The following is a 26,531-nucleotide window of genomic DNA, read 5'->3' as shown; positions in this document are numbered from 1 at the left end:
CATCTGCACCTTCCACCCCTTAGATTTTACCTCCTTTATTAGAGTCTTGATCAGCCTATTCGCTGCCTTTAGGTCTTCAGGCTGGTTGCTCTTCAGAAGTCTCGCCAGGAGCTGAAAAACAAGATTTGCAGCACTTTAGTACAAGACATAACCGTCGAACACTAACATCTTTGGCTCAATGCCTGTCTGTAAATAGTCTGAACAACCAGAGTAAACACACATAATGAAAATTCCGGTCGAACACACATCTGGGCCAATTGCCATTGTAGGTGCTCTACGCAAGCGGTAAATGAGATGGGGGGCAATGCAAGATGGGGCCTGGTGACGGAAAGATGTCGATCACCCAACATGTACCCAGGCCCAGAGTATTTCAATTAAATACTGTCACATTTTGGAAAATAAATCTGAAAATGGACCCAGAGCCTGTGATTGGAAATAGGCGCGCTGGTCTAGGGTTAGGAGTTGGCACGTGGTCCAGGTCTAATAGTAGGGTTGGGACCTCTATAAGTGATGGAGATGGGAGCATGGTTCCTGACTCCTGAGAGTGGCACCAGAGCACAGACTCTTAGGCCTGTGACTGGTAATTCTGATTTTAGACCACAGGCTCAGAATGTGGAACCTGGCACAGATTGGGAAAGGGAGGTGGAATGGCGACTGGGGATTAGAGTTGTACCCTGGCTGCGCAGTGGGAAGTCCCAACATTAGAATCACCGCCCCTGGCAGGCACAATGCACAGCCTCTTCTCAGGTAGATCAGTCCCCCTTGTTCACACAGGGCCTGCATTAGGGCATCATCAGACCTAGGCCTAGCACATTCCATCTTTCTCTGCCTCTTTCTATCTTCTTTGTGTGTTTTTCTCTGCTCTGGAGGAAAGTGTTACTTATGAGGGGGAAAAAGGGGTGGTCCCCAAAAATGTGTGCAGATGGGCTCCACCGGCTCAAATTAAGCACCACTGGTCCTGCATAACCAGGGTATGCAGGTCTTGACGATTCGTGTGTCCCAAATAAAAAACCCTCATGCACGTGTTGGAAAGATCGAGGTAGCGGTATATCTTGTTTCTCCGCTCTTCATACACGTGTGTGCATAATCATTGGGTTGATTGGTTATGCAGCCTCCACGCGGAGGTTCATACCCATGGTTAAAATCAGTGGTGATAAGTGATGTGATGGTGCAAAACGAAAAATTAAAATATCCGGACAACCAGATTTTATCTTTTATTCAGTCTGGATTCGGATAACCCGTTCAATGAAACGTGCGTTAAGTGAATTTGTTATGAATTCAAATGCACGTAGTCGGGTAATTAATACTGGTCGACATGTTTCAGCCCTTCTCGCCTAGATAGGTCTAACGGGCTTTCTTCAGGACCTAAGGTCGTAAAATAGTATCTTATAATAGATACTGTCTAATTATAAGGATAAAAGAGAATTATTCCAAGGAGGCAGCGTTGTGCGAGAGGACTCACGCCGCAGTAGGCATCTTCGCCCTCCAAACACACCCCTTGAAGTGTGAAAGCGTCAGGCTTAAGGTACAATGAGACCTTCATGAAACCAAAGAGAACAGGTTACACCGTTTCCTTCTCTTTTATCGCACGTTTCATTGAACGGGTTATCCGAATCCAGATAAAATCTGGTTGTCCGGATATTTTAATTTTTTGTTTTGCACCATCACATCACTTATCACTACTGCTTTTAACCATGGGTATGAACCTCCGGGTGGAGGCTGCATAACCAATCAACCCAATGATTATGCACAACACGTGTATGAAGAGTGGAGAAACAAGATATACCGCTACCTCGATATTTCCAACACGTGCATGAGGGTTTTTTATTTGGGACACACGAATCGTCAAGACCTGCATACCCTGGTTATGCAGGACCAGTGATCCTTCCCTTTTGATTACTAATATTCTAGCCTAGGAAGCTGAACGGATCAGTGATTTCCTCCTCCCCCTTTTTGATAGAATTATTCATATTAAGCACCGTCTAAGATCAAGAATTGAAACAGGATGCAAAAGTGGTTTGCCATATTCACGCATTCATCATGCATTCATTTTTGGGCTATTACTTGCTTAATTGGTCCATTCTGGTTCTTGAAGTCTTTATTTGCCTTCATTTAACAAAATTGATTAATACACCACAAATCAATGATTTATAAAAAGGAAGCCTGGAGCTATACAGAGGGTGTTCTCTTGTCATGGAGTCACATGGCAAACATATGTAAGTAATGAGTACCCACAAGGACAGGCATAAATCTAAAAGCGAGCATGAGTGGAAACAAGTCCTCAAAGATAATGAGGAGAGTACACACATTCACCTGAGACTTCTCTTCGTCGTCAAAAATAGAATCCTTCGGTCGTGGCGATGGTGGTGGCAATAACTTGTCTCTGGGTAACTTGGGATCTTTTTTTATAATGCCTAAAATCAAAAAAAGTGGAAACCAAAGATCTATAACCATTAAACTTTCTTTTTTGCACAACAAGCACACTAGAAATCGACACACACCCTACTTATTTTTTGTATTAATGTTGGTTCCTGCTTACCCTGGTACTCCTTCTATATGCCTAGCTCAAATGCTCTCTACCCCACAAGTTATCTTTCTCTCTACTTGTCAACCCCTCTTTGCTCTGTTTTTCTCATTCTACCTGCCCCTGTCTCTCCCTGTCTTTTAGTTTCTCCTCAACTGGGTTTCTTCTTCATGTTTCCTTTGCCAGTTTGTACCTGTTTAAATCTGTTCAGAAGTAATCCTTGTACCTTCTGCCCCCTTCCAAAGGTCTCTCCACAGAAGGTTTTGCTCTCCTAGGTTTTCTGCATCATATTTGAACTCCACCACTGTCCTCTGCACATTTTTTGTACTGCCCTGTCTCTGGTCCATCTCCTGGCATTTTTAGGTTGAAGCCTATCAAACATCGCAGCTCTCTGGTCTGCTGAAGACATCTTGGGTACATTCAGAAGCTTCCCTGCTAATGCACTCCGCCCATTGCTTACCATTGGCTTTGTCGTTTGTAACTCACATTTCCTTGCTTTCTATTTGCTGGCTCTATTTGTTTTAGGCTGTCCAGCTTGAGTTTGTCCCTCCCCTTGCCCAAAACGTGTTTACTATATCCTTCCGAGATTTCACTTTCTGTAAACAGGCCTTTAAATATTATTCTTATCTCTTCATATTTGCTGTGCATTTCAACACAAAGGTCAAATGTCAGTCTCATTTTCCGAGGGTGCGTGGTGTTTTCTTTCTGTGACTTCGAAGGAAGAGTGTTTATAGGAAAGCAAGAGGAAGGCAGATTTCGCTTCCCATGGAGCCTGCTCGTGCCCCGCCTACGCTCCAGTTTATGTGGCTGCAACACAACCCTTAAAACAGGCTTGCAGGGAGGAGGAGCAGGCACATTCCATGGTGGTGCTGAACAAATATTCATGTTGAGGTTCTTCTATCGAAACACTGTTGACTTTTGCTTAATGTGACTCTCTCGTGAATGTCTAATGAACTTTCTGTTTACAGTCAGCACATCAGGTACCAAACCCTTTTAATAAAAACACACACTGGCAAGCCAAAAGGTGTAGCCTACACAACTACACTTAATGAGCAATAGCTTCAGTATGTGCAACACATGCAGTAGAACCGCGCCATAAAAACCTAGACAACACAGATAACTTCTTTCCGTAAAACTACAAAGTCTGCAAACCAACTACATGATTTACACTAGAGCCTTTAACATCCTGCCTTTGTCAAAACATAGTTTTTATACTATTTGGTGGATGTGCATGTTGTAAAAAATGAAATAGGTAAACATGTTCCACTGAAACAGCAACGTCTTACCACCAGGGCCGGCTTTAGTACTGCGGGGGTCTGGTGCAACACTCTATGCCACTTTACTCTATGCCTCTCAGCTCCACTCTGCACCACTCTACTCTGTGCCAGTGCACTCTACCCCACTCTATAATGCACTACTGCACTCTTCCCCACTGCACTATTAACCAGTACAATCTCGGCCTCTCCACGCTACTCTGCACCACTCCACCCACTTTACTCTGCAACACTGCACTCTAAGCCACTGCACTCTACGCCAATGCACTCTATGCCACTACTCCATGCCACTGCACTTAAGCCTGAGGCACTCCACTCTAGGCCACCTCACTCTACTCTGACACAATCTGCTCTACTCCACTCTGCGTCACTCCACTACGCCACTCTGCTCTACTCTGCAACACTCTACGGCACTACTCTATGCTACAGCACTCTACCCTGCAGCACTGCACTCTACGCGACTTCACTCTACACTCAAACAATCTACGATACGCCACTGGATTCTATGCCACTACAATCTAAGCCATACTAGTCTATGCCACTCTGCATCACTGCACTATAAGCTTTGCCACTCTACTCTGCACCACTCAGCTCTATGCCACTACCCTCAATGCCTCTCTTCTCAAAATCACTACACTCTATACCAATACATTCAACACCACTTTACTCAAAATCAATGCATCGCATGCCAACCACTCTGCACAACTGCAGTCTACGCCACTATATTCTACTCTGCTACACTCTACGCCACGGCACGCTACGCCTCTCTATTCTACTCTATGCCACTCTACTCTACGCCACTGTACTCTGCAAGACTGCACTCCCGGCCATTGAACTCAATGCCACTCTATGAACCACTGCACTCTATGCCACTCAATACTTCGCCACTGCTAACTATGCTGCTGTACAACATTGCGCTGAATGCCAATGCACTGTACGCCATTCTGTTTTACTCTGCGCCACTCTACTCCACTCTGCAAGTTTGTACTCTCAGCCACTGAACTCAACACCACTGCACACTATGCCACTACATGCTATGCCTCTCTACACCAATGCACTGTCACTGCACTCTACTCCACTCTATTCTACTCTGCACCACTGTACCTTACACCACTGCTCTCTGCCCCACACTACTCTATGCCACTGCACTCTACTGTGCACCGCTCAACTCTATGCTACTCTACTACACTCTACACCACACCACGGTAATCTATTCTGCATCACTGCACTCATGCCACTGCACTGAATGCCACTCTACTCTACACCTCTGCCCTCCAGCCTGCCCCCCTCCACTCTACCCAACTTCACTCTACTCTGAAATAATCTACTTTACACCACTGCACCTACGCCACTGCACTCTACATCACTTCACTCTACTTTACTCAAAGCCAATGCACTCTATGCCACTGTACTCTACATCAATCTACTCTGCACCACTGTACTTTATACCCCTTTACTCTACTCCAATCTATGGCACTACACTCTAAGACACTACACTCTACATCACTACACTCTACAATACACCACTCTATGATGTTCTTCTCCACTCCACAACACTCCCCTCCACTATATGCCACTCTACGACACTACTCCACTCTACGACGCTCTACGCAACTCCCTCTATGCCACTTTACTCCACTCTATTCTATGACACACTACTCCACTCTACTCTATGACACTCCACTCTACTCTAGTACACTGCCTCTACAACACTTTGATCCACTCTATGCATTCCACTCTCCTAAACCACTCTACTCTATGCCACTCCACTCTACGACAATCTACTCTACTTTATGCCACTCTACTCTACAACACTCTACTCCACTCTACGCAATACCCTCTATGCCACTCTACTCTACACCACTCCATGACACTCTACTCCACTCTGACTCCACACCACTCAGATCTACTCTACTCTACACCCTTCCACTCTACTCCCTCACTACCTGACACACACTACATGCCAATCTACTCTAAGCCACTCTACATCACTCCATAACACTCCACTCTACTCCACTTTACGACACTCCACTCCACATTCTTTTACCCCATTAATTTTTAACCATTCTGAACAGCAGCCACGCTGGTGGGCAACATGGCTAAAACATACTGGCAAAGTCAATAGCTCTTGCATAGGCGAGACCTATTGGCTTTGAAAATGCTTGTTTCTTTTACAACTCCTTCTGTCAGTCACCTACACAACTTCTGCTTTATCACTTTCCTCTTGAGTTCTAGAACTGCCTGCTTTTCTTTTCTCTCTTTCCCTTCAACAGCACTGAAAACGCTGCTTCCCTTCTTTGTCACCACTTTTCAACCCCTGCAGTCGACACACTTAAAAAAAAAAAATCTATTTACGAGCCTCATTCAAGCAGAAAAAAAGAGCTGTACCTCTCATGGTCATTTCTATTACCTCTGTCTCTTACGATGTAACAAATAAATAGACCAGCTCTGGTCTTTTTAGTGCATATAGATGTCAGAGACATGGGCCAAGGCTGGGGCTTCTGGAGCAGTTTAAAAAAAGAAATCTGAAACACAAGGTTTTTAAAGGTTGCAAGTAGTGGGTCGGAAGCAGATTTCTTATTTCCACATCCTGCTCTAAGTCCTTAATTAAATGTGTCCACTTCCCCAAAAAGGCACCCACTTGGCAAATTATAAAATTCCAAAGTCAAAACCCACCATTCATCTTTTTTCTTGTTTGTCTCATTAGAGTTGAGTGAAACATGGGTATGGTCTTCCAGCTACTTTCGATGCAATGGCCTATATGTTGAGGAGAGATCTGTTGAGACAGGCAAAGCTTCAGCCAAGGTGTAGCACCAAGGGCAGTGGACGATAGTATCAAAGGTCCCTTCTTCTTGCCCAAGAACTACTGATATGTCATCTGAAATGATTCTGAAGTGTTGACTTTGCCTCCCTTTGTGCCCCTTGTGTCTTAACCCCTTCGACGCTGATGATGAGCTGGGCTCGTCATGGCGTAGCCTCCTCGCACGCTGATGACGAGCCCAGCTCGTCACGCAAAGTGCGATTTAGAAAAACTCAGCGCAGGAGCGGAATTCCGCTAGCGCGCATGGAGTTAATACAGCACTCAGCTCATGTGAGCCGCAATCTCAGTCATCAAAGACAGTAAATGGTAATACCAACAAATTACAATCAAGCCAATCAGGTGTCTCCCAGAAAAATATTTCTGCTCCCTAGTGCAGGTGTTCAAGTTAAACCCAACTACAATAAATGCTGTTTCGGGCCAAGGGAATTTCTTCTCTATTTTGTTTGTTTTCGTTTTGTTATTTCTGGCAATCGTTCAGATGACTGTTGTTCAACAAGTCAGGGGACCTGCAAGAGATGGACTAATGGAAAAGCCACAGAACCTTTAAAGAGATTATGGATTGACTTGGTCGCCAATGACGTTTAAGAAGGAAACATGATGGCTGCTGCTAAATCTGAATGTTTAAGTTACAATTCTAGCTGCCTGGTTTTGGATAACTTGAAGAGTATGAATGAGTAATTTAGCAATACATAGATGGAAAGCATTGTAGTAGTCAAATGGCCCTCTTCATTCTACTGAAGCAGTCATCGTCTCAGTTCAGAACACTCTGAGGCGGAATGCCGACGAGGGGATCCACCAGGCTCTGGTGTTATTAGATCTATCAGCGGCATTCGACACGGTTGACTATACCATCTTGGTCAACCGTGTCGAACAGGCTGGTCTCAGGGGTCCTGCGTTGAGCTGGATTCGCTCATTTATTTCTGGCCGCACCCAATCCGTGAGATTGGGCTCCTTTACGGCCCCCACTATTCCTACCACCTGCGGAGTCCCTCAGGGTTCTTCCTTGTCACCGCTACTTTTTAATTTATATCTACGCCCCCTGCTGTACTCCCTTAGGAACACCAGAGTTACCATCTTCAACTACGCAGATGACTTGCAGCTCATCTTTCCTTTAAACACCGAGGACTCAGTGGTAGTGTTTCAAAACACCATGTCTCACATCCTGAGCTGGATGAGCTGCAGTCACCTGAAGCTCAACCCAGGCAAGACTGAGCTGGTCTTGCCTGGGCAGAGTGTACTCAGCTGGAACCCTGGATTTTGGCCAGCCAGCATGGGAGCCCCACCATCTAAATCGCTCTCAGTTAAGAGCCTTGGAATTTTTCTTAGCGAAGATCTTTCTCTGAAAAGGCAGGTCAGCGCAGTGGTGTCCTCCAGTTTATTTCAGCTGAAGAAAATTAAGAAAATCGCTCGTTTCTTCTCTCTGGAAGCGCTCACACAGATTGTCATCTCCCTGGTTCTGTCTAGACTGGATTTTTCCAATAGTCTTTACCTTGGGCTCCAGGCCGGCGAATTAAAACGCCTCCAGTTGATTCAGAATCAGGCAGCCAGACTTATTCTTAATCTACCTAAGAGGCAGTCTGTTAGAGCGGGCCTAAAAAACCTACACTGGTTGCCTGTTGAGCAACGGGTGGCTTTTAAGACCGGATGTATTTTATTTAAGTCCTTACACCAATCTGGTCCCCTATTCATCAGAGACTTGTTCAAAAAATATGACCCTTCCAGGAATCTTCGCTCTATGCATAAACATCTTCTGACTGTCCCTACTTACAAAAGGAAGCGTCTTGGAGGTTGCTGCTTTGACCATCTTGCGGCCGCCTTCTGGAACTCCCTCCCTCTTCACCTTAAAACGTGTGGAAACATTCTCAGCTTCAGACACTCCCTCAAAACATGGCTCTTTTCCCAAGCGTTCTGTTGAGCTCCTCTATGCTTCCTCTGTTTGATGCGTTGTGTCCCTGTCTATAGCGCCATGAAGCCTCCGGGCGAACGAGCGCTCTACAAATACATTTCAATATCAATATCAATATCAAATCATGAAACAAAGCCGGCAGCAACTGCAGACTACCATACCTTGGCGCTTAAATATGGAGGTATCCTACTGTGTTTCTTCTATTTGATAGGCGCAATATGGGATCACGTCCATGTGCTTCTCGCCTAGCCTCCAAGTTGTGTGTCTCCCTTTTGCCCGCCTTGATGCTCCCCTCCCTCATGTGCTCCTGTTCCCTTCCTTCCCCCACAGACTACCCCAACTCACTCCTCCATTGCCTGCTGTCCCCCTCCCACCAATCCTATTTTATTTTTATTTATTTTAACTTGGGGGGGGTTAGTCAGCAAATTGCTGCTGGTTCTTTTGCCATATAAATACAAACTTTTTTGGACTACTTAATTTTTATATATTTTTTTACTTAGCAATACATCTCGGATCAGCTAATGTTTCAGAAAAAATTATGGCTGTGTCACACGCATACATCACACCTACAAAATGACATGGCCATGCATACAAAATGATGCAGTTGCATTATTGCTTTTTTCCCATTTGTTTACGGTACACAGAATCTGTATTTTTGCCAATGCTGTACAGCATGAGCAAATAGTATTGGCAGAGCTAAGATGTCTCAAAGGCATGTCCCATTGGCTTTGCCAATGTTTTTTTATTTATTTCAGCGATTCTGTGAAATGTCCTATAATGTTCTTATTTTATACAATAGATAAGCTGTCAACTGTGGAAGCTGTGGACAAGGGTTCTATTCGTAGTAAGACTGAAAATCTCCCTGAGTTAAAAAACTAAGCATGTGAATTATAATAAAATTGAAAATAAAGGAAACGTAAAGCCATTAAGTAATTCAAACGTGAAACTATCAACCGATATACGCGCTCTTGTATTGTCTCCCAACACCTTTATTAATGTACAGCGCGCTGTTGCTACCCAGCTAGGTTTGCACTATGTAAACATTAATAAGGCCATAAGTAGAGGGAAGAGGGACTTCTATCTTAATACAGACTCAAATTATAGATATCGAATCTATTACAAAAATATTGACAATATTTGTTCATTTATCTTTGAAGACTCTGTCTAGAGCTTTGCTTTAAAAGTTATTTAGAGAGAGATCAGGGAACCTGCCTTAATAGCGGAATTCGATTTTTTAGAGTGAAAGCCTCTTATGGGATGCGAATTGATGTTACTTTGATTGGTAATTATTTAGTCTTGCCTAGGCAGCGCATTCGCTGCATGCGCTGTCTCAAAGAGACATGTAGTTTCTAGGATATGTTTGTGTATAACAGATGAAACAATCTTATGGCATTGGTTTTAACTTATTTTATGGCATGTATAATTTTAATGAATGATGAAGTTTATCTATGATGACTCCATGTATGAAGTCGAATGTATTTGTTCTATGACAAGAATTACAGTAAGAACATTTCGTACTAGAAAATATTTTTAATAAATGATACCTCTTTACATACACCTGTGTTCAGTGTTTAGACAGATTGACTGTGTGTTAGGATACATTAAGATCTAACTAACTTGTTTTATTGATAGCTACAGTGATTGACACAAAAGGGACTCCTTCTTGTTTTTATTCTTTATTGACCCTACACCCTTTTGAATAGAGGGCACCTCTCCTACAGTGTGGAGTTTCTAGGATATGGGCTTCAAAAGAACGGCCATCTTTTTCATTGGTTCCTCTTACTGTCCTTTAGAAATGCTGGCTTATCTTTGGCGAATACACTTAGTAGTCCCTCCTTTTGTTCCACCCTGGAGACTGCCCCTGCTACACGAATCCTTTCACTATGGGCCATATGTTTTTCTTCAGTGCACTACTTTGTCTTTTGCTCTGTCATCGCCGCTGCTTCCAGTTCATTTAATCACCCATAACTTCCCAAAACAACACCTCCCCACCCCTCGCAGCTTGTTTGTATTCTGAACAGCTGCTCTTCACTCCCTCTCATGGCTGTAGCTACCTCCTCCTCCCTACTCTCTCCCCCGGTTAACAACATGACATGGAAGCTGATTTTCTTTTAAGTAGGCGTTACACTTTTTCATGTTTGCTGGGTGATTGTTTCTGTTTTTGGCGCTTTACAGAAATCCTTGTATTTTTCATGACAGGAAAATGTAGTAAACATTACAAGTTGGGAAGCATTAAACCCCGCCTACCGCTCAGTCAGCTGTCGGGGATGCTAATATGTGCGCTGTACTCTGCTTTACACTAGACGGAACAAATGCACTGCACTGAACGACGGGCTTTGCACCCAGAGCATAATATTATCGTGCTGCAGACATCTGGATTTATCCGAGAAAACCCCTGCAGCTTTTTAACAACCGAGATGCAGCTTCCTAACACAGGGATTTCAGTATGATTTACGGCGGAGACATAAAAACAGCAGAAAGGTTTGACTTGGCTGGAAGCCTGTTTGTTGGTTATAAACCAAAAACAAAGGCACCAGTATTTGGTTAAATTGATTTAGTATTGTGTGCAAAGAAAAATCCCACAAGCACTACGGCATTTGAAACTAACTTGATACAAATGTCGGCTGCTGACGTAAACTTGAAATTAACGGCCTTAAGTGGTCATGTGTCGCTTGCGTACACTCTAACAGAGCCACTGCAACTATTTTGTAAATATCATAAACATTGTATAATGCGATAATGTGCCTATTAGTGTCAAAGCCTCCATGGTAAACAACAGTAAATATTACTGCTCCCAGCACAATGTGCTGCATGGCTAAATACTTATAAGGTCCCAAAGGCGAGACCAATTGCATTACAAATGCTTGATTTTAATTTGCTTCGCGGAGGATCTTCGCCTTTTATTATTATCCATTTTTAGTCTTCCTCCATTATTGGCTATCCACAGTGCTTGGACTCAGGTCACCTGGGTTGAGTCGATCTTGTTTGATCGAACAGGAAACCACTAGGATGAGCTTAACTGAAGCCAATATAAATGCAACTATTGAGCTGTTTAATTGAATTTAAAAAAAGTTCAGTTCCCTTTATCATTTCTCAAAATGGTGCTGGATAATCCTATTGGAGTTTGATCTTTTTGTAGACCTTTTGGTTTTATGTTTTAAACCAAACTAAAAAGATATATTTAAATGCTACGCAATGGTGAAAATATGAAAACTGACCATTTTTCTTTAGCGTCCGATACGCAGTCTGGATTTTTGATTCTTCTGGAAACCAAACCGTCCAGCTGTATAGAATCTCTGTGATCCGCTCCTTCACGTTGTTTGTAGACCATGAGCCTAAAAACTGAAAGAGAAAATGGTGAGTCCAGAAGTAGTTACAAAAGGAATCTTCTCGAGCCAGAAGTAACCAGTGCTTGAATGGATCTGCCCACCAAAATGCTCATTCAATGTAACACGCCTCCTGCAGACTGTTTCCCATGGGTGGATGGGCTCAGCCCCACCAGCGCTGGAAGCACCCACCAGTTTTAATTTACGTCAGCATATCCCCACTAGTAAATATAGACCCATCATCTTAAAAGGCTTCAATGCTTCCTTAAGCGAATTGCTGGTCCCACAGTTAAAGAAGCCTTCAGCCTGTCAATAACTCCCCAAGCCCACACGATGAGACAATCGTCTCCTTAAGTGCGCAACCCTGTGTGTGATGTCACAGTGCATCGCAAACCCCAACCTGATGTCATCAAACTGGACATCACACCATAAGCCAGGAAGATTTCACTACAACAGTTATACACTCCAGGCAACTTCCTGAAGTAACCAAAACGTAAGTTACTGATGCTAAATCAATCAGATAAATATATCAGGCCTTCAATAAATAAATACATAACTACATGATTATATAAACAGAGGCCATCTCCAAAGACGAGGTGAGCTCAGAAGACTCTTTGAGATGAAAATTAGCCTCAAACATTTTAATTAGCAACCTTTATATTCATTTATTTCTTTAACCAAATTTATATTTGTTGTTTGTTTATTTATTTATGCATTTTTTGTGTAAATGTGTTTATTATTTGTTCATTTTGTTACGTGTTTGAGTACATATGTGTATATAATTTGTTAACGTGTACCTTTGTTTATCAATATTTAATTACCCTTTTTTTAATTTGTGTTTGTTTGTCTACTTTGCATAGAGGTGTTTATTCATGAAAGCATGTATTTATCTGCATATTAATGTCCCTATTTTTCTGCATTCATACGTATTATTTCTTTGTTCATTTATGTGTTTACTTATTGGTGTGTATGTTTATCATTGTACTTATTGGTGTGTATGTTTATCATTGTATTTATTTGCGTGTTTATTAATAATGTGTGTATTAATTATAGTATTTACTTGTTTATGATTTCTGTAATTCTTAATAATTGAGGGGCATATTACCAAGGGCCATTATCGCCGCATTAGCGGGAATTTTTCCCGCTAATGCGGCGATAATTTCTTCGCCCTATTACCAAGCTGTCGCTAACACCAGTTAGCGACAGCTTGTAGGTGATAGCGGGCATTTAGGGGCCCACTTTGCATGTCAGTGATAATTATCGCTAATGACATGCAAAGTGGGCGTGCCAAGATGTTAGCGATTGGAAACAGTCGCTAACATCGCTATCTCCGATTACCAACTTTTGGAAATATTCGCGCTAAGCGCGAATATCTCCAAAAGCTAACACCTGCCCTGAGCAGTTCTTAGCTATGTTATGCAATGGTAGATGGATAACATGGCTAAGAGCATTTGTTCGGTAATGCATGAATATCGCGGACTTTTCAGCGATATTCATGCATTTCGGCCGATTTTTATCACTTAGGAGATAAACCTTGATAATAGCAGGGCTCCTAAGCGATAAAAATAGGCGAAGCACGTCGATAAAATTATTGCTGCTAACCAAGCATAACGATATTTATCGCTTATGCTTGGTAATATGCCCCTGAGTGCTGCGACCACTTCTGAGAAGTATTAGCAACAACAAGGGGCCCCAATTCAGTCAGCAGGGGTCCTCGGGGAGCATACTTTGTTTAAACAACAGTGGTCCCATGCATACAAGAGATACGTACAACAATAAATATAGACAGAGTCAATCTATATTGGGAGTGACATGTCCAGCCGGACAGAGGTCTTTCAAGTCTAATCAATAAACACTTAATCCAAACACAAAGAGTACCTTCCACAATTCGCCTAGTGTGGTACACAAGCCTGTGCCCAGCACTAACAGATCCAGTACAGAAGGTAGAAAGCAAAGGAGGGCTTTTTAAGGCAAACAAACGTTTTCTGTTTCAAATTCAGTTGTACAGAAATGTCAAAGCAGCACCAATACATTACATAGTAATCAAGTTTTTACATTAGGTGCTGGACAGGTCGACGGCGTTTCGGACCCCCTGTTTAATCGTGGGGACCATCATCAGGACATTCAGTGAATGCCTTAACATTAATTAGCCTCTAATTGCCTAGAAAAGGAAAGGAAATATATACGTTTAGGTACTGAATATTCAAATTTTTGTACTAGTGACTCATAGTGAAACGTGCAACCATTCGCTATCTTTGCAGGTGATGAAGACAGGCGTGCAAAATCGTGACAAGGCGGTCGGGCTGTGCGAAGTTCTGGTCATGCTGGCGGTGTACACATTACGTTTTGTTGGTGTACAAATTTCCGTGGTGCCACATGCGCATTCAGTCAGCTGCGAAGTGCCGGCAGTGCGGGTTGGACTAGAGCTAGTGGGAATAGACAGTATTGTGGTGCCTATGGTGAGGGGAACAGAATGTGCTTAAAGTCACAGAGGATCTAGCTTACCAGGGAATTCCACTGGAGCTGGGCCGTGGAGAAGTTAATTTGAATGGGGACGCCCTAAAGAAGAAAATTTATTTATGTAGCGCAAGCGGAAATTATTTAATGAGCTGTGGCATAGTGAGTGCGGGTTGAGGAACACAGCTTCTTACCGGAATCGAGCGCACAGAACCGCCTTACAATAACGTATCCGACGGAGCCAAGGGAACCTGTCAGGCAACAAGGGCGTCAGGGCGTTGCAGGACAACCTCGAATCGAGGGAAGGTGAATGCGGTCAGCTAGTGTATATTGAGTAAACTTGAAAGACCTCTGTCCGGGTGGACATGTCACTCCCAATATAGATTGACTCTGTCTATATTTATTGGTCTACGTATCTCTTGTATGCATGGGACCACTGTTGTTTAAACAAAACACTTCTGAGAAGTGGCACTTTTGGTAATGTTACGTGGCCAACAAAAGACTAACTATCCTGGTGTCAGGATTGATAAGAAATGCCAGATTCATTAGCTCAGTTCTGGATAGCGAATGCAAAGGACTAAAATGAAGTGTTATAAGGCTGCCTTAATAAAGTAGAAAATGCAGCTCGATTTTGCAGTATGGGCCTTCTGTTATGTTCTTTTTCCAAGAATGGTGTAACAAGGTGTCATCTTTAAATACAAAATGAACTGCTGGTACTCAGTACTCATTGTAGGATGAGTCACCACTGTGATACGGGGATTCAGTACTGCTAACAGGAAGAGTCATGAGTGCAGAAACTGTGAGTCAGCAGGGCTGATTTTGTGAATGAGCACTGCTAACGGAGTGAGTCAGCAGTGCTGAATTAGTGAGTAAGCAGTTTTAATCCGGTGAGTGAACAGAGCTGATATCTTGAGCCAGCTCTGGTAAGGGGATGAATTAGCAGTGCTGACACGGTGAGTCAGCATTTCTGATAGCATGAGTTAGCATTGCTATTCTTCCTAAATTTGTGTGCCTCTTCTGCAAGAGTGGCAGGCTCAAAAGGTCGTTCGAGGTAGAGCCTTGTCAGCAGGGGACTGCTCTGCCGTACCCCTACTTCCACGCCTGACCACCAGAAGTTATGTACAGTAACAAACACAAGCAGAAACAATGGGATACACAACATGCAAGAAAGCTCAAATTCACCTTTCTTCCAAACAGGTGATGATGTCTGATTGTCATAAACGAAGTTAAAAACAGTGGGTGCAGTGGTGATCTGGAGAGAACTCTTAATATTAAAGCAAACAGATGGATTTTAAATCAGAATAGTAAGTACTAACTGGGGCCTCAATAGGGGCAGAGGTTGAACCTTGTTGTTCTAATTGTCTACTATAAAGGGATATTTTAAGTCATCTTTGGTACTAGTTCCGGAGCCTTGCATTTGTTTTCCTTACACGGTTACACTGGTAATCTGTAGAAAACACAAAGGTGCTGGACAGAATGTTTCGAAAAGTCTCAGTCCCTGACAATCACTTGAGCCGCATTCCATTTCATCGCTTTTCACCCACTACGCCACTTAAGGTAAAGTACAACCATGTATCAGACTTGGTCCTGTTGCAATAGGAAAAGGTCAGTCTGCAAAGTCATGACCCCTCTGAGTGGAAACACAAGATACACAGACCAGTTTCACGATAGTTAGATAATTTAAGGCAGATGTAGCTTGATCTCTACAATACAGTGAGTAGGAGACCCCGAGTGGGCATATCCAGCACATTTAGGGCATCTCACAGAAGAATGCACAAGGGTGATGGGCGGAATGCTTGCAAAAGCCTCAGCCACTGGCAACTGCTCAGGCTGCAGTCTACTTCATAGTTTTTCACTCAATGTACCACTTAAGACAGAGAGCTGCCATATGCAAATTCGTTTTAGTTCTACTCCAGTAGAAATAGTACAGCCTGAACTAGCCGGCCTTGTCTCTCCGATTTGGAAACTGAAGCAACCCCAGAAAAGTTAGGCTTCATCACTGAAGTACAGCTTGAGCCATGCGGCAAACCAAGCACGAGGAGCATGTCTAGACAAACCCATCGCACTTGGAGCCTGTTCAAGTCAATCTGGCTGAGCCTGACTTGCATATTGTTGATTTCTCTCTGAGTGCCATAGCAGGTGAAAAGCGATGGACGGGAAACTTGCTGGATAGTTTTGCCAACCAGATGCCCACATTCTTACTCATGATCAAACCTCTAGCCATTGGCCCAATCTGAAATACTCAAATCTCCAGTTTCCCCTCTATGTTCAGGGCAACTGTAAGTGCACCTCAAATGCCATCCAACCATGTCTAACCATGAGTCTGAAACCTCATTGAGGCAAAGCAACCAATCTACTGATCCTACTCTATGGTTCGGATGAGAACCCCCATATCCATTCTCTCCGGTGGCCCATGATTTTTCATCTATCCTCAAATCCCAATCCACAACCTTTCTCCTGATACCCAACCCCTAACCTCTACGTCTCTCTCCCCCACACTTCTCACCCTCTGCCCAGTTAAACAATGCACCAATCTCCAATCAGTTCCTCACTTTTCAACCAACCAACGCCAAACATCGTATCATACTCACGCCTCGTTATGCACGCAAACTTTCAGTCACAACCCTCCAGCCCAACATACCGTTGATGTTGATAGACTGGACATTTCTTGTTTCCGGGCCCCAGTACTATTCCTGAAGAACCACTTCTATCTGAGGTCTCACCCAACAAGACACATTTTCCTGCTGCTTTGTTGCCTCCCTTATCCCCTCAACTACTTTCAAATCCATTGTCCCAAATCTACAAATCTTACCTTTGGTGATAAAACTTTGATCAATTCATTTAGGAATCTGAACTTCCCAATCTCTTGATGGAAAGAGGTCCCACAATTATTGATGCAAGTCTCCAGCACCTATGAGGGGGAAAAGTTCACGTTAGGTTGTCAGCAGCAAAAGGAATACAACTGGTTATATATGCTGTATGCAAACACGAGAGGTGGAAGTAGAGGAAGACAAGCACTCGCATTCGTGGAAAGCGAAGGATCAGTGGATCCTACCACGAGCACCTCCGGAATGTAAATAGAAGGCAAACATCATAAGTGAGTTTGCTCCATGAATGGATGGACTTCTTGCAGCTGTAGAGTGCATGAAGCATGTCATCAACTTTAACAGTAGAGTTAAAAAGTTGCCGGGTGTTAGAAGCCCACATTATACTTTTTCTGTGAGTCCATTTATTTATTTATTTATTTATAGTATTTGTAGAGCGCATGCAAAGGCCCGTGGGCGTCTCGGCTACGTTGTGAAGGAAATTGTCTCTAGGGAATTTTTGAGAAGATGGTTAATGTACAAATTTCAACATTGGTGTTTGTGAAAACTGAAGAGGTCTCCTCAGTTCCCTGGTCTACTTATCAGTCACTTGCTGGTCTAATAAAATGCTATTCTTAACTCCAATAAGCAAGATACAACATGCACCATACATTTTTTTAAATTTAAACTTGAATAAGATCAATTGGGCTTATTTATCTCATGGCCAGAGGAAGAGAAAGACAACATGAACATGAAACCGAATACAATGAAAATCGACGGCCAAAAATAATTCACAGCATCTGTGGATAATTGTTCAACAGTCTTTATTTTTTATTGTTATGGCTAAGCTAGTAATACAAAAATAAAAAATAACAGTAAATGACAAGTATCAAATAAAATATCATATGAAAAAATATAAATAAACACTAAACATAAAGGGGTAGATTTATCAACGCTGGTGCAAAGTCACCAAAATTGATGCAACCCATTGCAAAGCATTTATTTATTTACTTAGCAAAACTTTTTCGATTATAAAAGTTGCCTAAAAATAATGCAAATAATACATGGATTAAGGTGCAAAGCCCTATCTAATACCACTGCTATGAGGGTGGCATCGCCAGTAGGAGACACATGGTGACACACCATGGAGAGGGTATATGATGATGGCAACAAATAGATGGTCGGAAAGTTGTGCCACGAAATATATCGACCAGGTGTTGATGTCATCCCCTATGGGGGTGATGCCACCACATGGATGGCGAAGAGGCTAGGTCATAGAGGGATGGTGCCTAAGATGATGTCAGAGGGTGGATGGAAGAGGGATGCTTCCATTCAATCTTTAAGTGTGAGATTATAGATGGGTAAAGGTGAGGCTGGGGCACCAGTTCTGAAACCAACAAGGAGAGGATCTTACCGTCAAGGCCTTGAGCGCTTCTGGTTCCTGCGGTGACTGGATCTTATGTGCCAGGACTCTGGTAGCAATCAACGGGCTGCAGTAAAGGTAGAGAGTTGATATTGTCACCTGCTTCTAAGACTGCAAACCTTTATTCGCACTATGAGTTAGCAATCCACAATAAATGTGTCCGATGACATAAGATATTCTTGCACACTACCCACAAAAGGCATTAGTAGATGTGATCATTTGAGAACATTAGAAACTAACAAACATAAATAAAATAAAAACTATGTAAAACAAATGTCCATAGAATGCAAGACAAACACTTGAGGTACCTCAAAGTGAATATTTGTACCTGAACCTGGTGACGCCTGTCTGATTTATCAACGTGGTGGCAGGCAAATGTTGATACTTCAGTTCTAGCAAATCACAGGTACCCAATACGTCAGATCTTCTAGCACAAATATGTTTGGTAACTCACACCTTGTGGGGTACACCGGTAATAACGCCATCCTTATGATATTTGTGTATCTAGATCTTCATTCATTGTGGCAGAGGGTACAGCAGAACATTGAAGATATTTCTTATTGCTCAAATCCTATGGGACTTGTACCCAGTATCTTAGACCTCATGGCACATGTCTGATTTCTAAGCGCTCTGGCTACAGAAGACTGATACCTCATATCTTGTAGCACTCATGCCTCATAACTCAGACCTCAAGGCACATGTGTGCAATACCTCGGGCGTCATGGTACACATGTATGATACTTAGAAAATTCATAGCACAAGTCTATTGGATGCTCATGGCAATTGCATGTCCAATACCTCAAATGTTGTGTGCATGATCGTGTGTGATACATGGGATCTCATGGTGCACATATCTGATATCACAGACCTCAGGGAAATAGTGTGCAATAACTCAGACTTTCTTGCACTCACAGCCTTTGAGCTGAATCCACCTTGTACAGGGGGATTGGTTCAATTAAATCACTGACTCGAATAGCTCTTTTGTAAACACTAGTTTTCATTGTTTAAGGGACTGATGTTCAAGGAGTACGTACTACACCCCTTACCCAGCAGCATCATTCTCAGTGACAGCTAACAACACAACGCCCATACCGCCACTGTGTCGCGAACCTCACTGTAGCGAGCATGGGGATTGTTTTTTCGCTAATCGACTTGTGGATATGATAGTTAACTCCTGATTTTAGCTCACCCTTCTGGATCAGCATTGACAAGGTCGCAGAGTCGCTGGATACTCTCCCAGTTTTCTTCCGGGTTCTCTGGATCAGTGGCTTTATCTGAAAGCAACAAAGATAATGTTACAAAAATAATACGCCCCAAGTACTCGCAGGTCTTAAAATACCATTTTCCTCAACCAGGAAATAGAACATGTAGGACAGCTGAATGTGGGGGCAAGGAAAGTCTACTCTCTGCTTCTTCCCATTGGTCCCCTATTGGGTCTTCTCTCTTCTTCCTCCCAGTGGTCCCCTTAGTAGCACTGAGAATGTCGCGCCCTGACTGCTAGTACGATGGTGGTTATACTAGGCCTTTGATTGGTTAGTCTGCCTCGGTCTTAAGGTTTCAGAAGAGTGTGTCAGTTGGTCCAAAAAGAAATCCCTTGAAAAGAAAAAGATGCTTTAGGAGACCTGTGCCTCGAATCTCCATTCATACACCTCAAGAAAGGGGACTGGTAGGGACGGGGCAAGGTCTAGGACTGGCCAGAGAATAAGAAGGATGGGCACAACACCCATGTTTAGTTGCTGGATAGCGGTCTTGTGGGGCAGTCTGGTGCACCTAACCAATCAGAGGGACAGGATGGGATGACCTCATGACAAGACTGCGCCTTGGACTCCAGAGGACAGCAGAAAATGGGAAGGCATAATGGGACATTACACAGGACCGCCAACAATTAAAGTGGGCACTGGGCAATCCACTACCTATGTCCTGGGTGGGTGCTTTCATGATCATTGTGGTCTGCCGTAGGACATGTACGGATGTAGGGAGCAGTAAGCTCCCAATGTTAGTCCAGACAGCAAAGAACTGCTGCAAAGGTTGTCTGAAGGTACCTGGACACAGATGGTGCATTCGCTAGAAATCCCAACGTCATGTCTTCCTGGTTTCCATAAGCTGATCCAGCAGACAGACATGAATAGTTACGGCTGGTATGTGGCTGAAGGCGGATTTGTAAGTGGCTAACAAAATGTATACTTTCCAAACTGCTAAGGAAGATTTTAAGATACACCCTAGCCAGTTTTTAGCATGTAGTAGTGTGGTCCACATCTCTGCTGCAATGTGGAACAAGCAGTACAAAAGGGGGTGGTAATGGACGGAGCATCCGAACCAATCAAACTCTCACACCCAGTCAAAAGATCTGGGTTTAATCTATCACCGTTCTTTAGCCCACTCCGCCACCCCAGTTCAGACATGTCTATATGCAAATCAGTCTGACCCTGTGCCTCATGGGAACAGTCCAGCCCGAACTGCCAAGCCATGCCTTCCCTGGACCGGAAACAAGCTTCCAAGGACCGGTTTCTGGCATTCCAGCCGTCTTCAGCCCGGCTTGCTTGAATCCAGTGGCAAAGTGAGCAAGGGACTCACGTCTGAGCATACCCTGCCACCTTATGGCAGCCAGCAACCGGTCCTCGGAAGCTTGTTTCCGGTCCAGGGAAGGCATGGCTTGGCAGTTCGGGCTGGACTGTTCCCATGAGGCACAGGGTCAGACTGATTTGCATATAGCCATGTTTGAACTGGGGTGGCAGAGTGGGCTAAAGAATGGTGATGGATTAAACCCAGATCTTTTGACCGGGTGTGAGTGTTTGGTTGATTCAGATGCTCCGTCCATCACCACCCCCTTTTGTACCGCTTTTGGCCGCCATAAGTGTGGCAGGGTATGCTCAGACGTGAGTCCCTTGCTCACTTTGCCACTGGATTCAAGCAAGCCGGGCTGAAGACGGCTGGAATGCCAGAAACCGGTCCTCGGAAGCTTGTTTCCGGTCCAGGGAAGACATGGCTTGGCAGTTAGGGCTGGACTGTTCCCATGAGGCACAGGGTCAGACTGATTTGCATATAGCCATGTCTGAACTAGGGTGGCAGAGTGGGCTAAAGAACGGTGATGGATTAAACCCAGATCTTTTGACTGGGTGGGAGTGTTTGATTGATTCAGATGCTCCGTCCATCACCACCCCCTTTTGTACCGCAATGTGGAACAAGGCCTAAGTGAACCCACAGTACATAAGGTCCTGCAGATAGTTTCGATGCATGGACTTGGCCCGGGGATAGTGGCAGCCTTGTATAGGCAATGACAGGTTACAACATGGGGGTCTCCTGGATGTGAAAGGCAAATCAATATGAAAAATAGAAAGACATAAGGTTAAAATATGGGATTGCGTCAAGAGAGTGTTGTGTAATGCCAGGTTTAAACGTATCCAATTCAATTTTCTGCACCAGACGTATCACACCCCCCCCAAAAGCTTATTATATGCCCACTACTCTGTATCTCTGTGTCACCAACCCCAGGTTGAATTTACCGCTAATTATACAGGTCAATTAACCATTTCGTTTGGTTTTGGGCGATTACTAAATACAGAAAAATCTATGTGTTTCCGTTCAGGGGGCTGATGGGGACAGAGTGTGGCAGCCTGGGACACCCTGCCATACAGTGAGCACCAGAGCCATTCAAATACAGAAGATTATGGGTCTTCCGCATTTGAGTGTTGGGCATGCAACTGAGGATTGACATGAAAATGCTAATGGCGCCAGGAGAAAGGCACCGGGCTACCTGAAATGTACACAGAATTCTTAACCTCTCAACCATAGCTCCGGGTTGCAGAAGAGAAGAATGGGGAGAGATCACTAGCCAACTCTGAACCTTCTAAGATCAGAAAAGCTATTGTTTTTTTTACTTGAGTGCAAAACAAATGTACCAACAGTAGTCAAGGTGGTCAGAGATGAGGTATGCAACCTGTTAGGCATCTCATTAGTTCTGAGTTGCCCTTATGGGCTGTGACAGCGTTGAAGAGGCTGACCAGTGTATTATCATAAAATATTGGCAGGACAAAGGAATAACTAGAACAGGCGCCATCTTTTGACATTTATAGTTAAAGGACTCTGAAGAAGTCATATTGTGATATGGGTTGCAAGCAGGTTAGTTCCTAAACTATGAGCACAGGGCACGAGCTGCCAGACAGAAATAGAGGCGCGAGCCTGGCACTCTGCCAGTGTCCAAGAGTTGACTGCTTTGGCGAAATTACAGAGGTATATGAAGTGACCCAATGCCCCAGATGCTCAGACCCATCTATTTTAGAGCGCGTGAAGGTTAGCCCATGGGTTTTGGCCCACTGTTGGGAGGAGACGGGCGCGTCCCACATTATAACTCCTTTTAAGAAAATGTTGATCATGTAAACCATTGTGATGTATATATACTGCCAAAGTGTCCTTGGTGTATGCTTACGGATAGATGTGATTATGTAATGTCGATTGAGCTTGTTAAAGAAAAAGACAAGCCCAGACAACCACCGGCACAAATTAAGCACTGGTTATGCAACTGAAAGTATTTTTTTCTATTTACCCAGGGAAGTGGCATCTGTAATCTTCGATCAGTAAACACACAAAAAAGTCCCTTCCCTTGCATCATTCTGCATGTCATCACCCATAACGTCACCTCAGGAATGACCAGGTCTCCATGAGCGACTGCGTCATCACACCTTTCGTTGCATATTTTGTGTATTTCAGCAAAAAGTACTGCCAATAGCTGGAAAAACGGAGACATATTGCCTTTGCCAATGCTTGGTGGTAGATGGAGAGCCCTCGAGCAACCTGAACACGCTTGCCATATTTCTGTAATACGACCCGCCAAGAACTAAGGTGCCATTAGGACCACCCCAAAGATCAAATGAACTAATCTGACAGTGAGTGAATAACCACCGAGAGAAACCGGTAAACACCGAACCCCATGATGTCACACTGGACAGCACTTATACATGCACCAAGGACAGGTCACAGGGACCACCCAAGATACCCCCCTCATGAATAGCGAAACCTGATATTTAGATTGTTAATGTACTCCGGCAGGAAATGGACAGAAATTCGAGCAATGGGCAGTGGTGGCAAGAGAAGGGCAGGGTGCGGTAGGCCTGGGGGTGTCAGTGGCATGCAAGACACAAAGGGCATAGGCAAGGGTGGTAGGAGGTTGCCTAATTTGGAAGGAGATGGACAGGGCTGGTAGGAGCCAGACAGAGAGTGGCAGAGGGTGGTAAGGGGTCCTCATTAGATGGATAAGGTGGAACGAGGTGGGCAAAGTGGAAGAAGGTGGCAGGAGTGAAGCGATGGGAATGTTGGGGGGTGGTCAGAGAGTTTCAGGAGATGGCAGACATCCTCCTTAGATGGGCGGGAATCAGAAAGAAAGTGGTGGCCAGAAACTGAAAGCAGGTGGCAGGAGATGACAGCGGGTAGAATGATGGGCCGCAGTGACGCGTCACGGGCAGAGGTGGCTGGGGAAGGACAGGGGTATCAGGAGATTCCGTGGATGAAGACGTGCTAGCAGGAAATGGTCTGTGGTGGGCAGCAGCCTGGCACAGACTGACAGGACACGGGCAGAGAGTATGGGGAGGTGGTCAGGGCTGTACAGGACAAGGGTGGGGGTGACGAGCGAAGGTGGGCAGAGGTAGCAGCAGCTAAGCATAGGTGGCTGGGGATGAGGAGGGGGGCTGGGAGAAGAACTCGGGGAGTTTGAAAGGGTGGGTAGGAAATTGGCAATATGGAAGCGGGAAGGCTGAAGAAGAGCATGGGTGTGGTAGAAGATGGGTAACAAAGGGTGGCAAGAGAAGGGCTGGCTAGGGCAGGAGATGGGCAAAGGGTGACAGCAGGACTGATGGTGGCATGGCAAGGGTAAAGGTTGGCAGGGACTGGTAGTGCCAGGGAGCAGAGGCGAGGTGGCAACAGGTGGGCAAATAGTAAAAGAGAACCGGTGGTGGCACGTAATGGGTAAAGGGTGGCAGGAGGACAGGGTAGGAATGTGGCACAAAATTGGCCCGGGCACTGAATTAAAAGCAGGCCCCCATTAGTGTGCCAGATAGCTAGAAAAGTGGTCCACGGTTGCAAGTCAGGCCAGTTTTGAACCAGCAGCGAGATGCTGTGGGAGAGAGACTGCATGCTGATGTGTTTACTGCGTGCGGTAGGTGTGGTTATGGTAAAATCAGTCAGGGAAAGCAACAGTGAAACCAGGCCCACCTGGCCTTAAACAGGTCCACAAAGTGCTAAAAAATCGACCCACACCCTGGTCTGTCCCAGCGCTTCATCGGGCACTGCTTGATCGCCCGACAGGCCTGTCTGACCCTGCAGGAGAACAGATACTGATAGTGGCATGACAGGGGTCAAGGTTGGCAGCAGAAGGACTGGAGGTGCCAGGAGATGAGCAGAGGCGAGGCGGAAGGAGATGGGCAAATGGTGAAAGGCGGACTAGTGGTGGCAGGAGATGGGTAAAGGTGGGCAGGAGATTGGCAAATGGTGAAAGGAGGACTAGTGGTGGCAGGAGAGGAGTGAAAGGGCAGGAAATGGGCAAATGGTGAAGGGAGGGCTGGCGGTGACAGGAGATGAGCAGAGGCGAGGTGGACGGAGCTGGACAAATGGTGAAAGGAGGAGTCGGACTGGTCATGGCAGGAGGTGGACTCGTGATGACAAGGGATGAGTGTGGTGGCCGGAGATGGGTAAAGCGTGGCGGGGGAGGGACTGGTGGGGGCAGGAGGGTGGCACGCGATGGGCAAAGAGTGACCGACACGACTCAGTCTCTCCAATCGGCGGAGTCAGCTCACTGCCCCCACCGCCCCCTGCCACCGCTGCTCGTGCCCGCCACATGATCTAATCTTCAGTCTGTACTTCCTCTTATCTGCCACTGCCGCCAATTCAAGGGAATTTAGAATAAAGTTGCCACGGAGGGAGGTTAACCCTTCCCAAGCCAGATGACGCCCCCGGAGCCCACGTGCCACTGGACTGCTCCCAACTTTACTCGGAGTTTCAGACTCTCGTTAAAGGTCGTAAGAGCGCGAGCTGCTGACAGCGGCACCTCCGGGTTGTCTGTCAGTCCCTGCAGCGGACAGACAGAGGGACGTGTTGTCGTTTGCCTCCCCCCCAGCCCCACCCTCCAGAGTCAATACTCACTCAGCCAGAGCCCTATCGTGTCCTCCTGCTGCGGCCCCGGCCCTGCCATCTCTGGGGTGAGCAGCTCACAGACGTCCTGCTGAGACCGGAGACAGGTCATGAGACCTGAGGGGAAGGAGGGGAGGGGGTGGGGTCGGGGGAGGACGGAGAGGAGGAGGAAGAGAGAGAGAGGAGGCGACAAGAGAGAGGAGGAGGCGACAAGAGAGAGGAAAGCCACAAAGTGCTGGCTCCTTCCGACAGCAAGCAGCATTTATAGCTTCTGCCTTGCCGTCCCACCCTCCAAAGCTGGGGCATTGGCACACACCTGTCTCTCCCGGGTTTTGGTTTCGCTTCCTCTCTCCCCAGAGCCTGCTCGCGCTTTAGTGTATTCACAAGTATTGCCAATGGTGCCTTGGCACCATTAACCATGGCACCACACACAATGGCAGACACTGCCACCATTTACGCTAAGGGCTGCTTGATACCAACGTGGCAGCATCATTATGCCCTGCTTTGTCACTTTGTGTCATGAATTACCATCAGGCAGGGGCAGCATTAGAACAGAGGTGGGCAGTATTGTGCAAGGCCCACAATATGCCTAGCATTACCACCATTGCTCTAGGCCAGGGTCAAGTCAAGTCAAGTCATAAAATTTATATAGCGCACTACATACCCAGAGGGTTTCAAGGCGCTTGGGGAGGGGAGGGGGATTATTTGTCAAATATCCACGTTTTAAGTTGTTTTCTGAACGCTAGGTGATTCTGGGTGAGGCGAAGGTAAGCGGGGAGTGAGTTCCATGTTTTGGCAGCCAGGTATGAGAAGGATCTGCCTCCCATGGTGGTTTTGTTGATGCGAGGGACAGTGGCGAATGCTTGGCTGGAAGATC

General features: G+C 45.1%; 1 protein-coding gene across 4 annotated transcripts in view; it reads right to left on the bottom strand.

Moving 5' to 3' along the window:
* The window catches only part of GGA2 (golgi associated, gamma adaptin ear containing, ARF binding protein 2), a 73,161-nt gene extending 47,277 nt beyond the window's left edge, over positions 1 to 25,884 (bottom strand). For 2 of the 4 annotated variants that reach the window (XM_086940439.1, XM_086940441.1), the window contains exons 1-7: positions 25,667 to 25,790; positions 19,725 to 19,809; positions 18,527 to 18,602; positions 17,121 to 17,219; positions 11,744 to 11,867; positions 2,314 to 2,414; positions 31 to 111 (exon numbers count right to left, since the gene is read on the bottom strand). In XM_086940439.1, coding sequence (XP_086796565.1) covers positions 31 to 111; positions 2,314 to 2,414; positions 11,744 to 11,867; positions 17,121 to 17,219; positions 18,527 to 18,602; positions 19,725 to 19,809; positions 25,667 to 25,766 — 666 coding nt within the window. In that variant the 5' untranslated portion in view covers positions 25,767 to 25,790. Of the gene's footprint in view, positions 1 to 30; positions 112 to 2,307; positions 2,415 to 11,743; positions 11,868 to 17,120; positions 17,220 to 18,526; positions 18,603 to 19,724; positions 19,810 to 25,666 lie in introns of all 4 variants that reach the window. The other 2 variants (XM_086940440.1, XM_086940438.1) reach the window with 2 other exon arrangements.
* Positions 25,885 to 26,531: the final 647 nt, after the last annotated feature.

This window comes from Lissotriton vulgaris, chromosome 10 (genome assembly GCF_964263255.1).
Source record: "Lissotriton vulgaris chromosome 10, aLisVul1.2, whole genome shotgun sequence".
Taxonomy (NCBI): domain Eukaryota; kingdom Metazoa; phylum Chordata; class Amphibia; order Caudata; family Salamandridae; genus Lissotriton; species Lissotriton vulgaris.
Note: the sequence above shows the minus strand (reverse complement) of the source record. Positions and strands in the feature narration are given on the sequence as shown.